The sequence below is a fragment of the Tachypleus tridentatus genome, chromosome 10, assembly GCF_004210375.1.
Source record: "Tachypleus tridentatus isolate NWPU-2018 chromosome 10, ASM421037v1, whole genome shotgun sequence".
NCBI classification, from domain to species: Eukaryota; Metazoa; Arthropoda; class Merostomata; order Xiphosura; family Limulidae; genus Tachypleus; species Tachypleus tridentatus.
In genome coordinates, this window is record NC_134834.1 from 143,150,335 (window position 1) to 143,166,619 (window position 16,285).

Here is a 16,285-nt window from a genome sequence, read left to right on the forward strand (position 1 = left end):
TTTAGCAGTGTAAGGTTAGAGGGAAGGTAATTTGTCATCGCCACTCTCCGCCAAATCTTGAGCTACTCTTTCACCAACGAATAGTGGGATTGATCGTCACATTAAACGTCCTCACAGCTGAAAGGACAAGCATATTTGGTGTGACGGGGATATGAACCCCACGACTCTCAGATTGCGAGCCAAGCACTCTAACCACCTGGTCATAATAGTATGAAAACAATAACAGGTAACACTTTCGAACATTTAATTTTTCTTAATTTAACGAAGCTCACATCTTAATTATTTTTACTTTTATTCGGTAACAAGTATGACTTTTTAAACTTTTTTTGTGTGCTAAAACTATTACACAATGTGTGGGTTGGAACTGTCATTTTCTCTTGTAATTATAGATAGCCGCGTTTAGTCAATAATTCAGTGAAGACTATTAAATATCATTCATTTCTTAAATTCAAATCATATTATCTGACAAAATATAAAATTTATTTCTGGTTTTAATTCTATTCAAATGTTCAACACTTCCTTTTAATGGAATGTGAAATACGTACAAAATGAATAAAAACAAAAACGGATTACAAGTTGTCTCCCAGTGGATCAGCGGCAAATATGCGGACTTACGATACTAAAATCCAGGATTTTGATTTCCCATGATGGACCCTGAAACGTTGTATTATAAGCCTCAAACGTACCAGGAGGCAAGCAATCAGGACATAAAATTGTTGTATGACTTAACTGAACATTTTTGATAGAATACGAACAAATACATAACATTTATCAATTCATTAAAAACTTTGAATGTATATATACACACTTATCTAATAGTGAAATTTACTTCTTAATTTCAATAAGAAAATATAAGTCTGAATCATTTTGTTGTTATTTTTATTATTAGTCATTGATAAGAAAAACATAAGCAAACAAAACAAAAACAGTATGACCTTCATTAACTGGACAAACTGATACATTTAGTATTTTCGGATATCATCAGTTTATGTCATTGTTTTTAACAATGGTATTTCTCGTTGTATTTAACATAACGTCTTTCATGTTGAAACCACGTACCTGACAAGACATCGAAGATATTTACCAACTTAATAAAGTTAACGATTATGTCCTTCTCTTCCAGAAATCTCCTTATCATCTGAACAAACATGCACATTAGAAAAGTTCCAGCTGTGTCTCACTTCTCTTCAGTCGGTCACTCAAAATCAGGATCTTGTCTTTGCTACCACCACTGAAGAGCTAGCAACAGAATGTGGGTAAGTAGTTGCAGCAGATGTTTGATGATGAAGACCTGAGACGTTACAATATAGGTGTTCCACTCACTGAGAATATAAAACATAACTTGGATGTTGTAGCAGTGTTATTACCCCGAATAAAGTGAAAAGATTGAAGTGTTGATGTTACACTGAAGTATAAGTGTAAGTAAAGCGTCATATTCAGCATCTGAAGATAACATAGATTATATATAAGACCTAAGAATACACAAAATATAATAAAACGTTTTCACTGAATTCCTAGGATTGTTTAGATATATAGTTTTTATTACTAAATTTTTGTACATGGAAAACATTATTTATTAGGCGGATAGTTACAGTAGAAATAATACCTTACTATAATACTCTATTATTACTTACATTGAAAGCAGCATTTATTAGAAAAATTGGTATAGTCGAATAAACCTTAATATCACCCTTTTTTGTTACTGACATGGAAAGCAGGTGGACAGTTTTATGTATTAAAATTTTGTTTCGGCCGAGTCTTGGTTTACAATGTTACTTACATTACGTACTACTATTTGAACCAACCGGATATTTTGCTTGAGCTTAGTAGGTAATTAAAATGTTAATATATATTAAATATAGGTTATTTGATATAACATTGATACACACAATTCCCTTTTTTAACACACACATATTTTGATATACAAACGTAAAAAGAAATACAATTTACAATAACGGTTATTACTAATAATCATTACACATGATTGTTATATACAACCGTTTTACAAATTTACAAACTACTGAGCCTTATATACGGTCTAGAACTTTTTATAGGAATCACACGAGATTCTAGAACCTTCACCAAAGCTCGCTTGCAACGATACTATCAATCATTTGTATAATATACATACCTTGTACATTGTTGATCCTAACGCACAAGAACGTTTTACAAATTTCGAGGACACGCGGGACTGGCGCAATACAGTTAAGATTATACGTCATATGCAAAAAGAAAAAGAAATCTATTTAAAATAAGCATAGGTACTAAAATAAATATACAACGGTAAATCCGTTACAATTGAAAAACCTGAATATAACCTTTTTTGTTCTTTACATACAAAGGAATACATAGTAGGCAAATGGTTACAGCTGAAAAAAACCTTAAGAAAAACCCTCTTTTGTTACTATAATGGAGAGTTGTAGTTAATAGACAAATGGTTACAGATAAAAAAGCCTTATTCTACTGTCATGCAAAGCAGATGGATATAGCCAAAAATACTTTAATATTAAACTCTTTTGTTACTAAATAGAAAGCAGTGTTTAGTAGACAGCTGGATACAGTTGATCAAACCTTAATATAACCCTCTTCTGCTTCTGACTTTGAAAGCAATATTTAGTAGGCAGATGGTTACAGCTGTAAAACCTTAGTATAACACCTTTCTGTTACTGATATGGAAAGCCGTATCTAAGAGGCAGATAAATAGAGATAAAAAAAACCTTTATATAACCATCTGTGGTTACTGATATGAAAAGTAGTATTTAGTAGGCAGGTCTTTATAATTTAAAAAAACCTTAAAATAACCCCATTTTGTTACTGTTGTGGAAATCAATATTTACAGTTACGACAGAAAGTGTTCATACCCCTGCATAGTAAGTACTTTTCCTCAAAACCTAAAAAGTATCACGATTAGGATAATGAAAGTACTGTAAATTAGAAATATTATACTAACACATCTACATACTTTTTTATGTAAATTGAACGACAAATAAACTGTTTATAAACAAATAACCAAACATAGGAGGGGCAGAAAGTGTTCGTGCGTCTACTTTAATGGTCAGTTGTGTAGCCTTTCAGGTGAATTACTTGGCGCAATCTCTCCTCATAGCCCTCCATGATCGTTTGACAGTACTCGACTGGTATTTTCTTCCATTATTCTTTACACAAGGCCTCCAACTCTTGCAAGTTTTTCGGATGACGCTGATGAACCATGCTCTCCAACTCATGCCAAACGATTTCAATTGGGTTGAGATCGGGTGACTGCGATGGCCACTCCAGAACGCTTATATAATTCTTCTGCAACCAGGATTGCACATATTTCGATGTGTGCTTAGGGTCATTGTGGTGCTGGAAGATCCAACGACGCCCAAGCCGCAAGTTCCAAGCATCAATTTGATATAAGTTCCTAATATATTAACGTACTCTTCTTTTTTTCATTATTCCGTTGACACGGTGAAGGCTGCCTACACCGAAAGAGCTGAAGGAGCCCAATAGCATGATCGAGCCACCTCCGTGTTTAACTGTAGGGACAGTTATCTTTGGAAAATTTCGTTCCCCCTTCTTACGGAAAATATAGCGAACATCATTTTGGCCGAAAAGCTCGATTTTAGTCTCGTCTGACCAAAGATTACTCTTCAATAGGTAAAGGGTTTATCTACATGCTTTCTTGCATACCTCAATCGTGCTTCTAAATAAACTGGCTTTAAATATGGAGTTCTACGAGGACGGCATACTTTGAACCCAGAAGAGCGTAACATGTTTGTAACTGTAAAGGTGCTTACTTCCACCCAGTTTCCCTTACCAGTTTCTGTATGTCATTACGTGTTAAACGAGGGTTCCTATTAACTTCTCTGAGAACCTTCCTCTTGGTTCTCTCTGGAATTTTGGTGGGGCGTCCGGAACGAGGGAGGTTAGCAGTTGATCCTGTAAGCTTAAACTTGGCAATTATGCTTTGAACAGTAGATTTCTGCAGATTATGTTGTGTAGCAATACCGGAAAGAGACACACGAGACTTGTATTTTACAATAGTTCGGTTTTTTAAATCACTATACAGTTGATTCCTGTTCGCCATGATGACCAAGCAGATAATGACGGGGACAGCACTAAATTGCCGAAAGTGCATTTTTTGCTGGCTAAATTCCAATAATTATGAACCCAGTGTCTAGTTATGGAATGGTATAATGTAGTTTATTTGCCAAACTAAACAAAATTTTACGGAAATATCAGTTTTTTCACATGTTCTGAATTTTACGAACACTTTCTGCTCCTCCTACTTTTGGCTATTTGTTTATAAACAAATTATTCTTCGTTTAATTTACATAAACATTTATGTATATACGTTTTAGTATAGTATTTATAAAATAACATACTTCTATTAGCCTAATCGTGATACTTTTTAACTTATGAGCAAAAACAACTCGGGACGAAGGGGTACGAACACTTTCTGTCGTAACTGTAGCAGACAAATGGTTGCACTTGATGAACCTTAATGTGACATTTTTGTTAATGATATGGAAAGCTGGATTTAGTAGGCATATGGTTAGAGCTGAATAAACCTTAATATAACCATCCTTCGTTATTGACATGGAAAGCAGCATCTCGTAGACAGATTCTTACAACTGATAAAACTTTAATGTCAACAACCCCCTTTTGTTAATCACATGGAAAGCAGAATTTAGTAGGTAAATGATTACAGCTAAATAAACTTAATATAACCATCGTTTTTGTTGAAATTGAAAGAAGTATTTAGTAAGCAGATGGTTACAACTGATAAAAACCTTAAAGTAACCCTCTTTTTTTTCTGACATGGAAGACTGTATTTAATAAGCAAATGGCCATATTTGAAGCAAAACCTTAATATAACCTTTTTAATCATAGTATTTTGTAGGTTTATGGTTACAGCTGAAAAACTTCCATACAACCGTTCTTTATTACTTACATGGAAAGCCGTATTTAATAGGTAGTTGGTTATAGCCGAAAACCTTAATAAAACTCTCGTTTGTTACTGATGTCAAAAAACATACTTAGGAGGAGTTTATATAACCATATCTTGTTAGTGACATGAAAAACAGTATTTAGTAGGAATATGGTTACAGCTGGATAAACTTTAAATTATCTCACTTTTATTACTAACATGAAGAGTATTATTCAATAGACAAATAGTTACAGCTCTAAGAACTTACTATAACACTTTTGTTACTTACGTGGAAAGCAGTATTTAGTAGGCAGATGGTTACAGCTGATAAAACCTTATTATAACCCTCTTTTGTTACGGAGTTGGAAAGGAATTAATTTTTTAGAGTAGGAATCTTCACTGAAGGACCAAATAGTCATTTCTAATAAATTATTATTATTTGTTACATTTAGTCTATGTACTAGACTGTTCTTTAAAACTATTCAATTATATTATCAATAAATCTTCTAATAGAGGCTAGAAATAGTTTTGATACTGTTGACTTAGTAAACAGGCGAGAATAAGACATGTTGGCATGGAAATCCTAATGCTTATATCAGGAGAATATGTAGGGTCCATCATGGTCCTCATGTCACTTGTAATTGTTACTAAATAAATCACTGACGTTGTAGATCTCTTGTTTTTGAAGAAGTTTAAGAAATTCTACTTTATGTCAGAGTTTTAGTAGAACAGTTTTCTCAGATGGTACGATCTCATATGATAATTCTATATCGATGCGGAATAATTAACGTTAGAACTATAATGGTACAAGATCATCACATGATACAATGTTGTATAGTGATCGGGAATAGTCAACGATGACGTTTGAGAAGCTTGAAATTAACTCCATGCACACACAGCTGATAGGCATGAAACAAACAGGCTTTGAAGTGTACCCTGAAATTCCTTATTATGACAACATCAGTGACAGTAGGGATAGTTCTTTAGATGTTATCCTGACAGGCATACTTCAACAAGTTCAAACAACTAAACAGGCAGAAACAAAGATTTTCTTAAATATGGATGCATGATTGTTATTCTTCAAAGCCTAAAATTGACTTATTTTATTTGTTGTAAGAACAAGGTAGTCTTCAGTGGGTCAGCTAAAATTCGGGGTTCGATTCTTCATGGCGGACACCGCAGATAACCTAATGTGGCTTTACTCTAAAACAACGAGGTAAACTTGGACTTCTAATCGAGAACATTTCTAGATTTAAAACATACTGATTACTAATAAATTGGTACAATTTTACAGTGGGATCAAACAACTAATCATCATCAGATCATCATCAGTCCTAATGATATAAATGGTACCACACGCTACAACGAATTAACCCACGTAATTGAACAAGAAATCAAAGTTCTGTACGGGGCTTAATAATGGTTCTTCTAAATAACACGAGCCGGATTATAATCCTCAACAGACACATTAGCTGTGGTCATCTTAATCTGTTTCATCCAACCAACTGGACTACAATCATCAACAGATATATTAGATAAGCTCAAAATTCTGTTTCATCGAGCGAGCTGGACTACAAACTTCAACAGACACATTATCTGACCTCAAAATTCTGTTTCATTCAGCGAACTGGACTACAATCATCAGCATACACATGAACCAAATTCAAAATTCTGTTTCATTCAGCGAACTGGACTACAATCATCAGCATACACATTAACCAAATTCAAAATTCTGCTCCATCGAGCGAGCTAAAAAGAATTATCAACAGAGACACATGTTGAGCACATCTTATTTCAACAACTGTTAGATTTCAAACAGAAAGTGTAGTCATAGATACAAAGCTGTAACTGTCTTTCGTTTAAACCTATCTGTTGGTAGCATAGAAAAAAGTTCTACACTTTACTAGTCACACGTTGATAGATAAATAATGATATATCTGAAACTGTAATTCACAGCCCAGATAACTATATAATGCCATAAACTTCAAGTATAATTGTCGTTCTCTTAACGAATACCATTTCAAAACGTTTCATTTGCCTTGTCAAAACGCAAACAATGATACCCTATTGATTTACTATTAAAACGCTTATATTAGATTAGAAAAAAAAAACGTTTTGATGACCATAAATCGTTCTAGTGCAAGAGGTTGTTTTTAAATCACGTTTTAATACGTCACCTGAAATACTGCCTTCATCTGTCAATCCAATCGATACAGTGGTTTGTGATGTATCGTGTAACTGGTTCCGCAAACCATCAAATTTCAGTAGAAGAGAAAAAGGGACAAAGAGCCTTCATCACCATTTTTACATAATGGTACTCCAGTCTAACAACTCAGAGGCCTTGTTTGGCCTATCTCACTCCTTTTATTTCGGTCTCGGTTTAATGCAGCTCATTTTGATTTCTTCCTCTAATCTGTGGGTCGCAGGTCCGAATCCCCGTCACACCAAACATGCTCGCTCTTTCAGCCGTGGGGGCGTTATAATGTGAAGGTTACTCCCACTATTCGTTGGTGTAAGAGTAGTCCAACAGTTCGCTATTATGACTAGCTAACTTCTCTCTAGTCTTACACTGCAAAATTAGGGACGGCTAGCGCAGCACTCGTGTAGCCTTGTGCGAAATTCAAACCAAACCCACCTGGGAACTGCTATATATTTACAAATATGTAACGGAAGAATGTTCAATATTCAGGCCTGAACATTAATAACATTGTTGTATAAATTATCTTACGTTAAAGCTGTGTTCAATAATATTTCTATAATTGGTCTAATCTGTTTATTATTGGCTCTATACAGAGGTCAGCCAATTTCTATTTTTTGTAGGCCTGAAAAGAATATAACATAATATGAAAATAATGAAATATTACTTACTGTATTTGATTATTCCTTAAATATAAGATAACGGAAAATAACATGTACTTCAACAAAAGCGGAAATTTTTGTCAATTACTTATTATTACTTTCAGTTATAAATTTTATTTGTATTCACTAATATCTTGTTCTTTGTCTTCTACTTTCTTACACCAGAGGGCTCACTAAAACTTCAAATACCAATTTTCTCTTTCTGTGCTGTAAGGTGTCTCGAACAGCTGTTTCAATAAAGAGATATTGTACACATATTATATAAATTTAATTAATAATTTTATTCTGCTTATTAGTTTGCATTTCTGTTACGTACTTGAATAACATTCAGTCACATACGTACAGTGTTCTTTGAATTACTGTAGACTAGATTTTAGAATTACAAGTTTAGGATATTACTTGTTCTATGCTGTTTAGTGCAGTATGTAATGATGGAACAATTCAATCATTATAAAACAAGTCTGCTTTTATCCAGTCTCTGTTTATGGGGTTTATTTTATATATATATTATCGTAAACTAACTTATGCCATAATTTGTACTATATTTTGTTTGTTTGTAGAACCTGACGTTGACCGAAGAAGGTCGAAACGTTGTTCGCTCCTCTACTAGTGCTTTCTCTGCCCATTTCAGCCGTTTTTAAATATATAGCTCTGTGTACTCTGCCCGTTGCAAGTATCGAAAGCCGCCGTTCGTACTATAACTTCAAACATCGGCGGGTTGCTTCATTTTAATATATACTTAATGCGATATTGCTTCAAACGAAGTTAGAAAATAGAAGGTTATTATATATACAATTCACTAGGAGAGGCCGGACTATTATGCTATCAAACAAAACTACAAGTAAAAACCCAACTGTAAATACAATACAATTCGAGGAGAAGTTCTTATTCTAAAACCACAGAACACAGCTATATATGAATCCACTTCAGGTGGGACGCTGTTATGTCTAAAATATTTGTAGCTTCCAAAGATCCACACGGCAAAAAATACAGTTGAACAAAAAGTTTCTTTTGAGGGGGTGTTGCGCATGCGTTTATAAACTTTTATGTATGACAATATAGCATTTGTATATAAAGTCGTCTCTCTGCTCCAGATACTGAATTTATTCCGCACTGTTGTTTCCTGACATAAGTCACCATAAATGCTCGCCCGTCCAGCCTAGGGGCATTATAAAATGTACAGAAGCCAATTTTACTGAGCACTGAAATCGCTGAGATCGTGTTTGTCATAAACATGGCCAAGTTTGTTCTAACGTTAAATATACTGAGTTTCAGATCAAAAGGACCAAGGTTTGCGTAGCGATGTGCCTCTGAGCACAATCTACTGTTTCAGCATCATAAAAGTGACAGTAAATTCCATTATTGAATTCATAGCCAAACAGACCTCTTGTAATGGCATATATTGCTAACTAATTATCTCCCTTTCATTTAGTCAGTAGTTCAGAATTAGGGACGATTATACCTCAATCCCTAGTTAGTTAACCTAAGTTGTAGTTAAGATTGAAAATACTAGAAACTTATAAAATCAGTGTTGCAGTTCTTCCATCGTAATTCATGCTCGGTCTTATGAGGTTATGGTCATGATTATTTGTTGCTGGGCACGAAATGGCCAGGTGGTTAAAGCACTTGACTCGTAATCTGAGGGTTACGGGTTCGAATCCCTGTCACACCACACATGTTAGCTCTTTCATCCGTGGGGGCGTTATAATGTTACAATCAATCCTACTATTCGTCGGTAAAAGAGTAGCCCAACAGTTGGCGGTGGGAAGTGATGACTTCCATCTAGTCTTACACTGCTAAATGAGGGAGGGCTAGCGCGAAATTCATAAAACAAACAAACAATACTCATTACTTCCTGATACCATACTTTCAGTTGTAACAAGCTTCCGCATCTTAGAAAATTTATACACTCTTAAATTTTACCCTCAGCATAGCAGTGTGTCTGTGGATTCACGCTGCTAAAAACCGGGTTTCGCTACCCATGTGGACAAAGCACAGGTAGCCCATTGTGTATCTTTGTGCTTAATTCAAAACAAACAAACAAGAACTCTTAAAAAGGAATATATGACTTGTCGTCTGGCACATTCTTTCCATGGAGTAATTTGTTCCTCTTTCCACTGAACAAAACAAACTTACATAAAACAATTATAAAGAGATATTTTCTCTGCAGACTAAGAACGGTATATATCAAAAACGTTTTTTAACATGGTTTACACGTAAAGGAAAAGGATAATGTATTATAGAGGTGTTATCTCAAAAATGGTACATATAATACATGAAAAACTAAACAGGCTGAAACACACCACGCATTTGTCAGGATGCTTTATTGAATGCACATCAGTATAAGTTACTAAATCAAAACTATCCCTATAGCTCCCCAGTGGTACAGCGATAAGTCTACGGATTTACAATGCTAAGATCAGGGATTCGATTCACCTCGGTGGACTTCAGCAGCTAGCCCGATGTGGCTTTGCTATAAGAAAACAAATACAAAATACTTTCCATACAATACTAACCAGTTATTTTCCTTTGCTTTGCTTTATAAATCAGTTTATAAGCAGAAAATAAACATGATATACCTTGTAGGATATCATAAGGGTTCAACTCTGCTACTTTTGTCAACATACAATAAGATAAACCAAAAATGTGTATTTTGATCAGATCTAGAACCGCATACCTACTTGCCAGATCTATAACCACATACCTACTTGTCAGATATATAACCACATACCTACTTGTCAGATATATAACCACATACCTACTTGTCAGAACTATAACCACATACCTACTTGTCAGAACTATAACCACATACCTACTTGTCAGAACTATAACCACATACCTACTTGTCAGAACTATAACCACATACCTACTTGTCAGAACTATAACCACATACCTACTTGGTACTGGAAAGATAAACTTTATGTAACTGATCTCATTTTTCATAGCAAAAAACAGTAATTACTTTAACTTGATTGAATAAGGACTTGCATTTGTTACGAAAAGGCAGGACTCTTCCCAAGAGAACAATGTAACCATGCATGCTTTTCAAATTGCAAATAAGAGCAGCATCCAGACAAATAAAAATCATGTTATATAAAATCAAAGGAATTCGAAAAATCACACAAGAAATGTTTATTAGTTCACCAATGTACTGTTGATATATAGCTTGTCATCGATAATAAATAAAACACCGGTCTGTATACTTTGTGCTTTTATTAATAAGCAGTGAACAACGTTTCAAACTTCCTAGGTCATCTTCAGGTTAATACCCATACCAGCTGTTCTGAAATACAACTCTGTACATAATTCAAAACTACGTTTTGCAAATATTATACGATGAGATACTATATAAAAACACCTTAAAAATCCCAAAGGCAGTAGAGTAAATGGGTTTTATACTATTGCAATGTACTCAGCAAATTTTTAAATGCTTATTTAACTTGAAAGCTTTCTAAATAAATAATCAAATAAATATATTGTAATAACAAAAACTGAAAGAAATTGTTTTCATCACGTGGACATGGTATGGTTTCTTGCTCTTTGACACTGACTTCAATCTTTAAAAAAATATACCATACGTATTTATTTATCACAAATATAAGTGAAAATAATAAAAATATGATTAACAAAATTACAGGTCAAAACGTTGTTCGGTCTTCTACGTAAAATATTTTCTCAACCCGAACGAGCCGTTTTACATATATAATACTTAAGAGTATTTTCTATTGCCAATAACAAATGAAGAATAAAAAGCATCTTGGACTATTGAACTCATTACTTGGAGACCCTTACAGCTGATGATGTTTTCATCTATACACTTGAGTTTGAATAATAGTCTTTGAATTTTGTAAGAAATGATCCTTTGGCTTGAGACTAACAGTAAAGCAGTAAATGTTTGTCTGTGACAGGCACTTTTAGTAACGCTAACAATAGTAAAAGCGTTGACAATCAATCTAATGGTATTGTTGCTGTTATCCTATACTGGTAAGGCTATAGACTATTGAGTGTGAACCTGTTTAGGGATTCTGCATAAATATGAGTTAAACTATTGTAAATTTTACCCTAGTTCACTTCTCTGTTACTATTAGTGATTATACTAAACTACTTAGCCTTCTAGTTTTATACTGTTAGTAATATTATAATAAACTGTCCAGTCAAAATCACTTGACATATTGAATAATACTGACGTTGGCGCTACTATTACTTGTTACTGGTTTGTGGTTTGTTTTGAATTTCGCGCAAAGCTACACGAGAGCTATTTGCGTAACTGTTTTTAATTTAGCAGTGTAAGGCTAGAGGAAAGGCAGCTAGTCATCATTACTCACCGTCAACTCTGGAGCTACTCTTTTACCAACATTATAACGCCCCCACGGCTGAAAGGGCGAGGATGTTTGGTATGACGGGGATATACTTGTTACTGATGTGATGATAAAATATTCAGTGATAGTAATACATAGTTTTAAGTTACTTAAATGAAACATTAAGCCGGTGGTATTTTTTGTTACTTCTTGTTTCAAAACCTGCAAAAATTCTTCATATAATTTTACTTTATTGTTGTCAGTTGCCAGCTAGCACTCTATGACCATAAATTCCATTTTCACACGTGTTTGGTGAGGAGGGGTCTCATCCGAAATACTTACGTGCGTTACATTTGTACATTTTACGTAGTCCTAAGATTTCTAAGACCACTTGTATTAGTCCTAACATTAGTTAAGTATAGCTTATATTTGATAAAAAGATAAATTAACACTGTAACTTATGTACGTTTTTGTATTACCTTGTATAAACCTTGCTGAACTTAATTGTTTGTTTTGAATTTCGCGCAAAACTTCATCATCCATCTCTTGGGCTACTCTTTTACCAACCCAACGAATAGTGGGATAGGCCGTTATATTATAGGACGAGCATGTTTGGTGTGACGGGGATTCGAACCCGCAACCCTCAGATTACGAGTCGAGTGCCTTAACTGTATAAAATGTCTGTTAAAATATACTTTCGTCCTTTCTGACGGAATTCGGGCCTGGCATGGCCAAGCGCGTAAGGCGTGCGATTCGTAATCCGAGGGTCGCGCGTTCGCGCCCGTGTCGCGCTAAACATGCTCGCCCTCCCAGCCGTGGGGGTGCATAATGTTACGGTAAATCCCACTATTTGTTGGTAAAAGAGTAGCCCAAGAGTTGGCGGTGGGTGGTGATGACTAGCTGCCTTCCCTCTAGTCTTACACTGCTAAATTAGGAACGGCTAGCACAGATAGCCCTCGAGTAGCTTTGTGCGAAATTCCAAAACAAACAAAACAAACTGACGAAATTCGACGATTTAACAAATATGCGTTTTCAAAATGCGCAAAAAGGTACGATTTTTCATACATTTTAGCCCAAATATATCTTTAATTTTTTTTAACTGATAGGAAACCAAACTACAAGTTACTATGACATCAGTACCTGACCGAAAGAAAATTCATACTGTTTTATAGTATTAGATACTTAAGCCCAAATAAAGATGAATACAGACTAGTGGTGTATTGAACTATTTTGCAGAACAAATGCAGCTCTTAAACTATTGCTGAAAATTAAACTAATATAAAATATGTATTTTTTTCATTATTTTCAACAAAAATTTAAATTCAATTCATTGTGGAAAAGCTTGTATCAACATACACATTTTGTTAAAGATTCGTTAATAGTTGTTGAAAACTTATTTAATTTTCATTGACCAAGCCTTTTAAAAATCTATTTGTGAATATATGAAATATCTGTAGGAAGTAAATTCAGAGTTATATATCTCCCATGTAGCTGCCCCTCCTGGCACAGCGGTAAGTCTATGGATTTAGAACCTTAAAATCAGGTGTTCGGTTCCACTCGGTGGACTCAGCGGATAGTCCGAGGTGACTTTGTTATAAGAAAATTACAAATATTCAAGTAACTTTTACTGAGAAAAGTAAAAAAGAAGTAAATTCAATATACTAAAACGGCACTGTTTACTCCGGTTTTTTTTTTCAAGGGTGAGCAGAACCTCCGTTGCACAATTACTTTATGAAATGAGGCTGCTGTTTTTCTCTTGAAAGCATTCGTTAACTTCAAGGTATGACTGAAAGCTTGTAAGTCATCGTTATTTTAAAATATTTATCACATTGTTATAAATAACAGGAGATATGCTCAGCTTCATAACTTTATCATAATTGATCTTGGGGTGGGAAGGTTCTCTTTCCCAGTTATAACTTTCAACTTTCCGATGAGAACGTTGCGTGGCTTGGCTTGAAGCGTAATATCGGAGCTCGTTACTGTCCTGAACACTACTTTTGATGACCGACTTTTCCACTTCCATTGGGAATACTAAAGGTTGTTTGTTTTTTTCGAAATATTACGCCATTTGGTTCTACACCATTTAACGATGTCATTATAAGAATATCCTTCTTTAAAAGTCTGTGACGTCTTTCTCCATCTTTAAATCTATCTCTAGCGGTATTGCATAACAAATGTTCGGGATTTTGTATTGCACCAAACATATGTTACTAAGTACATCACATATGGTGCCACCATATTTACATATGCCGCAATATATTACAATATTAAAGTATACAAATCGTTCTTATAAAGTGGTGATAATCTTTAATATAATCATATACTAATTTTATATGCTGACACAGAATATTTTCCTATATCTACTCCATAGTGTTAAATACATGACTTTTCTCTTAATGTGCAAAAATAAAATCTCATTATTTACATAAAATACTAAAACCTGTTTTAATTGTACTCACGTAATCAAGTAAATAACTTGTATTGTTTACGGAAAAACAGCATCTTACGTGTTTTATGCAAATCATTATCAGTTATGGTGTACCAAGTACAACCCCTTGTTTCCGGCCCGGCACGGCCAAGCGGGTTAAGGCGTTCGAATCCCCGTCGCACCAAACATGCTTACCCTTTTAGCCGTGGGGGCGTCATAATTGAACGATCAATGAGCTTTGCAAGTTTCCTACTTCATTAGTTGATTGAAAATTCTCTTCAATATATATACTTTTTTTACCTTTGGCGTTATATTGTTTAAAAACAATCTCACTAAAAAAACCTCTTTATCTCGGAAGTGGCTGTGGCAACAAGAGTCTACTGTGACAATATTCCAATATCCAATGGTTAGGAATGTTTTCATTGTAGTGGCAGTCTTTCTAGTTTTAAACATTTTGCTTGCACAACTAATTACAGAACTCAAAGGTTTAAGTAAAGCAAAAGCAGAGTAATATTACAACGGCACAGAAAAGTAAGTTTCCAGAATGATGTATTTTACAACAGAAAACAAGGAAAAGTTTTCAAGAAACCTAATGACAAAACCAAAAGTGTTCAATTAATTCATTCACTAAAACAGATTGTTATTACCACCAATATTATTATAACTTTGCATTAATTATTTTCTTATGGTAATAACAATCTGTTTTAGTGAATGAATTAATTCAAGATGCTGATACAAATACTTTTCCAACACGGTCAAAATAGATGGATTTATTATTTTGAAAGCAACGATGCAGACGTTTATCTATCCAAACCACCTGTTTATTCAATGAATAATAGATTTTCTTTAATTCCAATCATTCGATCCCGTAATTTTGGAATTACTGAAACACATAATGATTGATTACAGCTTTGAATGGCACGTTCAGGAATGTTTGATGAGATACTAAGTTTCGTATTCAAGGTTTTGTTATTTGATTTGATTTAAGCCGAAATAATTTTAATTGTGGTGTTTGGTAATAATGCATCTGGGAAAATACCACCAGTAATAATGTCTCCATTAATAATCACTCCAGTAATAATTAATAGCTCTAGCAATAATGGCTTTAGTAACAATGCCACCAGTAATATTAGATCCAGTAGTAACGGCTTCAGTACTAATAGCTACAGTAATAATGCCACCAGTAATATTGGTTTAAGTAACAAGAGCTGCAGTAGTAATTAACATTGCCAACAGTAATGTTAGTTTCACTAATAATAGATCCAGTAATAATAAATAATATCTATAGTAATAATGCCACCAGTAATATTGGTTTCAGTAATAAAAGATCCAGTAATAATGGCTTCAATAATAATAAATAATAGCTACAGTAATATTGCCACCAATAATATTTGTTGCAGTAATAATGTGAAGTGAATAAAAACTTTTATTACGTAAAAAATCATAAGAAAATCATTTTTGTAAGTTGTTTTTTTTTCTTTTTGGAGATAAAAATACTATTTATAATGTTCTATTTTGTTATTTCCCGTATTACTTACACCATTGCTTTCGGTATCATTTTGTGTATGTTTCCTGATAGCTGACACTTTGTCCCTCTGGTGATAATCAAGACAAACTTATTAATATATTATTTCCAAACGCTGCAGAACTGAAGTGATGTCATTGAATCTGAAGTTCAGTAACGTTATTGTGTACTTGAAATACTTTAATTAGTTTATTTCATATGTCATCTGTAAGATCCCATTTACTAAAGGAACAACGTAACACCTGTCTTTGATACAGAACTAA

The 16,285-nt window shown here is 34.0% G+C and overlaps 1 protein-coding gene and 1 long non-coding RNA gene across 5 annotated transcripts in view; one reads left to right on the forward strand and one right to left on the reverse strand.

Moving 5' to 3' along the window:
- The window catches only part of LOC143230494 (uncharacterized), a 198,273-nt gene that overhangs the window by 154,195 nt on the left and 27,793 nt on the right, over positions 1-16,285 (forward strand). For all 4 annotated transcript variants that reach the window (XM_076464171.1, XM_076464169.1, XM_076464172.1 and 1 more), the window contains exon 3: positions 1,124-1,256. In XM_076464171.1, the coding sequence (XP_076320286.1) occupies positions 1,124-1,256 (133 nt within the window). The remainder of the gene's footprint in view (positions 1-1,123; positions 1,257-16,285) is intronic.
- Positions 1,252-16,285, reverse strand: part of LOC143230495 (uncharacterized) — a 37,367-nt gene continuing 22,333 nt past the window's right edge. Inside the window, exons 2-3 of the long non-coding RNA XR_013016454.1 lie at positions 2,132-2,242; positions 1,252-1,443 (exon numbers count right to left, since the gene is read on the reverse strand). This is a non-coding gene — a long non-coding RNA (uncharacterized LOC143230495). The remainder of the gene's footprint in view (positions 1,444-2,131; positions 2,243-16,285) is intronic.